Genomic DNA, 4,083 nt, shown 5'->3' on the forward strand with positions numbered 1-4,083 from the left:
GAGTCAGCTCGGAGCCAGCATGGCCCGGGGGACAGCCCGACGCGGCGCCTTGGCGAGCCGGGAGAAATTCGTCTGAGCTCGGGCGACCCCAGGCTTGTTCAAGCTTCATCCGACCTGCTTTCCTCACTCCTCCTGAGCGAAGGCCGAAGAGAAAGCCTCGAGAAGCAGGTGCCGGGGGGAGGGAGGGGGACAGTCCCCCCCCCTCCAAAAAAAAATCTCAGCCGATCGGAGGGTTCCCACCAGCGCGCCCTGCCCCGTCCGTATCTAGAAGATCGGCCTGTGCTCTATTTGTGTTTATATCCATCGCGGTGCTCGGCGTTCTCGTGGCTCACCCGGACCCTCCTCCGCCTCCCCCTCCTCTTCCTCCTCCGGGGCCACCCCCCTCCTCCCCCACCCCCATCTGCTTCTGTCAAATGAGAAAGTCACCGTGGAGAACCCAAACACTCCAGCCGCCGAGAGCCCCTTTGGCACTTGGCAGCACGCGGCGGCGGGTTCCTCGGCTCAACTTGGTGAAGCCTCCGCGACGCAACTTTCGGGGCTGCTTTGCTTTGAAGAGATAGAAGACAGAAGAGGGGGAGAGCTCTGCCGGGCAGCGGCTACTTGCGGGGAGATCGCCAGCCAACGTCACCGGAACAAGGACAAAAAGCAAGCGGAGGGCTAACCGCCACAGCAGGGTGGGGGTACCGCCGAGAAGTTCTAGTGTCCCGGAGAGGATTTTCCCCAGCGAGACCGAGGCGGCCAGGGGCGCAGCGCCGCGGCCCTGGGCTGCTCCTCCAGCCCCCTGTTCCCGCGCGGGAGCGACGCCGGGACGCTCGCCGGCCGGCGGAGCGGGTCCCCGCGGGCAGCCAACATTGATTTCCTCCGGGCCGAGGGCGAGGGCCCGGGCGGCGGCGGGCTGCAGCCGCGGCACGGTGACAGCATGTCCAAGCCGGTGGACCACGTCAAGCGGCCCATGAACGCCTTCATGGTATGGTCACGGGCTCAGCGGCGCAAGATGGCCCAGGAGAACCCCAAGATGCACAACTCGGAGATCAGCAAGCGCCTGGGCGCCGAGTGGAAGCTGCTCACCGAGTCGGAGAAGCGGCCGTTCATCGACGAGGCGAAGCGCCTGCGCGCCATGCACATGAAGGAGCACCCCGACTACAAGTACCGGCCGCGGCGCAAGCCCAAGACGCTGCTCAAGAAGGACAAGTTCGCCTTCCCGGTGCCCTACGGCTTGGGCGGCGTGGCCGACGCCGAGCACCCGGCGCTCAAGGCGGGCGCGGGGCTGCACGCGGGGGCGGGCGGCGGCCTGGTCCCGGAGTCGCTGCTCGCCAACCCCGAGAAGGCGGCCGCCGCCGCCGCCGCTGCCGCCGCGCGCGTCTTCTTCCCGCAATCGGCGGCCGCAGCCGCCGCCGCCGCCGCCGCCGCCGCCGCCGGCAGTCCCTATTCGCTGCTTGACCTGGGCTCCAAGATGGCAGAGATCTCGTCGTCGTCGTCCGGCCTGCCGTACGCGTCGTCGCTGGGCTACCCCGGCGCGGGCGCGGGCGCCTTCCACGGCGCGGCGGCGGCGGCTGCAGCGGCGGCCGCGGCCGCCGGGGGGCACACGCACTCGCACCCCAGCCCGGGCAACCCCGGCTACATGATCCCCTGCAACTGCAGCGCGTGGCCCAGCCCCGGGCTACAGCCGCCGCTCGCCTACATCCTGCTGCCGGGCATGGGCAAGCCTCAGCTGGACCCCTATCCCGCGGCCTACGCTGCGGCGCTATGACCCCGCGGGGCCGCCCCGCGAGGACCGGCGTGCACACGTGTACATATGTATAGGTACGAGCCCCGCGGCGCCCCGGGGCCCGCTTTGTATGTACATAGATGTATAGATGCCAGGCAGTGAGGCAGAGATGCCAGTAGGGCGCGAGTGGCCGAGCGCGCGAGGGCGCGGGCGAGTGTGCGTGTGGATTTCACAGGATCGTGTCCGACCCGCACTTCGGCAGCCAACTTTATGTAGGAGGACGGTTGTGGCCGGCAGCAGTTGCTGTTTGCTTTGCACTTCGGAACCTGTTGCGTTTTTGACCCACAGAGGTGGAGGAGTAACTTATTGACATGTTGGGCTTTTCAGTTTTGTTCGTTGGAAGTTTTATTGTGGAGTTTGCTTTTGTTTCTCATTACCTTCTCCCCGCCCCCAGCCCTCCCCCCCTCCCCGATCTGTGTTGCATGCACTCTGATCCGATGTTGGGTCTGAAATGGCTGGCACCGAAAAAGGCTGACGATCTATCTGTGTCAGTAGTTTCTCAGAGCGGGACTGCTCTGAGCTGCCCAGCTTCCTAGTTGTACTATTTGAACTCTGCAGAGCTCTGTTCTCTCAAGCAGAACCCCCAGATCGGAGCCATTCTTGACCAGTGACCAGCTCAAATCTGGCCTTTTGTATGTGAGACGATCACGGTTTCTTTTGTTTATCACGCTATATGCAAATGAGAGCAAGCGCTCTTTCTCAAGAGCAAGAAATGCAAAGATATATGTGTGAGATGAAAGTTGTCACTTGGGTACACCCTCCCCCCTTAAAAATCTTCTAGAAGTCTCCCGAGTTCACTGGCTTGGGCTTTTGACACAGTTTACAAAACGGGAAGAGGCAGGGTTGCTGTTTTCCCCTTACGGCTGAGTTCACCTTGAGATTGTAAATGTGTATGTCAGTGAAAACATCCAGTCTTGGAAAATGTGTTATTTTTGTTGCCCTATTGGAGTCGTTTAGACTCAAAGCATTTTTGAGCAAATATCAAAGTTAACTTTTAAAAATTGCGGAACTATTTCGAGAATCGCGATTTTATCTAAGATTAAATCAGACTTTTTGTCTGAGTGGTAATTATATATTTATTATTTAGCAAAACTGAAAGAAGCACAGAATTTCATCTAGCATTTTTCTCCCTACTTGAATCGTTTTAACGTGTTTTGGAGTTCCCTCTCGAATTATTTTTTAGATCGCCTGCAATTCATTTGCAAATAATGAAAAAAACACATTTTAGGAAAAAAAAAGAATATTCCCAATTATAGCTTTTTTGTTTCTTTTTAAATGTATATATTTTGACTAATGTTTGTGAATGAAGTTGGCTAACATGTATTTAGTTTCATTTTGGCTTTATGTAATATAAAGTTTTAAAAAGTTTAAATATTGGTTTTAACTTTTATGTGTAAATGGTTTTCTTGTGTGACCTTCTAATTTAATATTAGACACGTCTAAGCTATATCTGTAAATTAGAATCCGACTATCACTCTGTTCATTTTTTTTGAACAAAGAGTTTAAATAAAGCCTGAACCAGGGAAAAGAGAAAATCCTCTATTTCTTGTTGAGTTCCGAACAAGATTTTTATCTGAATTGGCCTTACGGCCTGGTCCAGGTGAAGTGTAAGGAATCCTCCAAAGGCAGTCTTTGTTTCACTTTTGAATAGATTTACGAGGAAATCTAAATCAAGCCATTGTTATTCAGAGCCAAAAAAACCTGATTTATCACATTTTTAATCGTGAATAGGAAAGAAGATTAAAAAAAAAAACCCAAGTAGTTGCATTATCTTTAGAAAAAGAAAAAAAAAAATCATGAACCAGTAGAACAGTGCCCATTGAAAACATGGAGACTGTTCAAACCCCTCCACCAGTTTCCAGTAACATTTTAAGAGGGGAAAGTTGCCTGGCCACTTTATCTTCTTAGCAGAGGAACCCCACCTCTTTAATCAGGGTAATTTGTTCACATATCTTTGGGGGTATTTCATATTTACACCTTAAGGTTTTCTTTGGAAGGGTGATCACTGCCAACAGAAATGTGCAACTTTTGGCCTCCTTAATTCTGTTGTGCTAAGAGCACTAAACTTGCAGTGCAGTATGACAGATACTAATAAACAGAGCTGAATTTACAGGACTAGCAAATCTCCACTGGAGAAAAGCTTAAAATCATACAGGATTTTAGTTTTAGGGAGGAAATGATAGTGCACCAACGAGAATATCAGAAAAAAATTAAGGCTCCTCCCCAAAGAGATGGAAATTATCAAGATATTATATACACATCTTAAACTACTTTGACAGAGGCCATCTCTAAGAGTTGCATGTCTTTATAAGCAA

At 53.0% G+C, this 4,083-nt stretch overlaps 1 protein-coding gene across 1 annotated transcript; it reads left to right on the plus strand.

The window, feature by feature from the left end:
* The first annotated feature begins 413 nt into the window (after nucleotides 1–413).
* Sox21 (SRY-box transcription factor 21) lies at nucleotides 414–2,045 on the plus strand. The gene is given in 2 exon segments (XM_074043136.1): nucleotides 414–570; nucleotides 573–2,045. Coding segments are annotated over 2 exon segments (1,335 nt in total). The 3' UTR covers nucleotides 1,751–2,045.
* Nucleotides 2,046–4,083: the final 2,038 nt, after the last annotated feature.

This window comes from Castor canadensis, chromosome 10 (genome assembly GCF_047511655.1).
Source record: "Castor canadensis chromosome 10, mCasCan1.hap1v2, whole genome shotgun sequence".
Taxonomy (NCBI): Eukaryota; Metazoa; Chordata; class Mammalia; order Rodentia; family Castoridae; genus Castor; species Castor canadensis.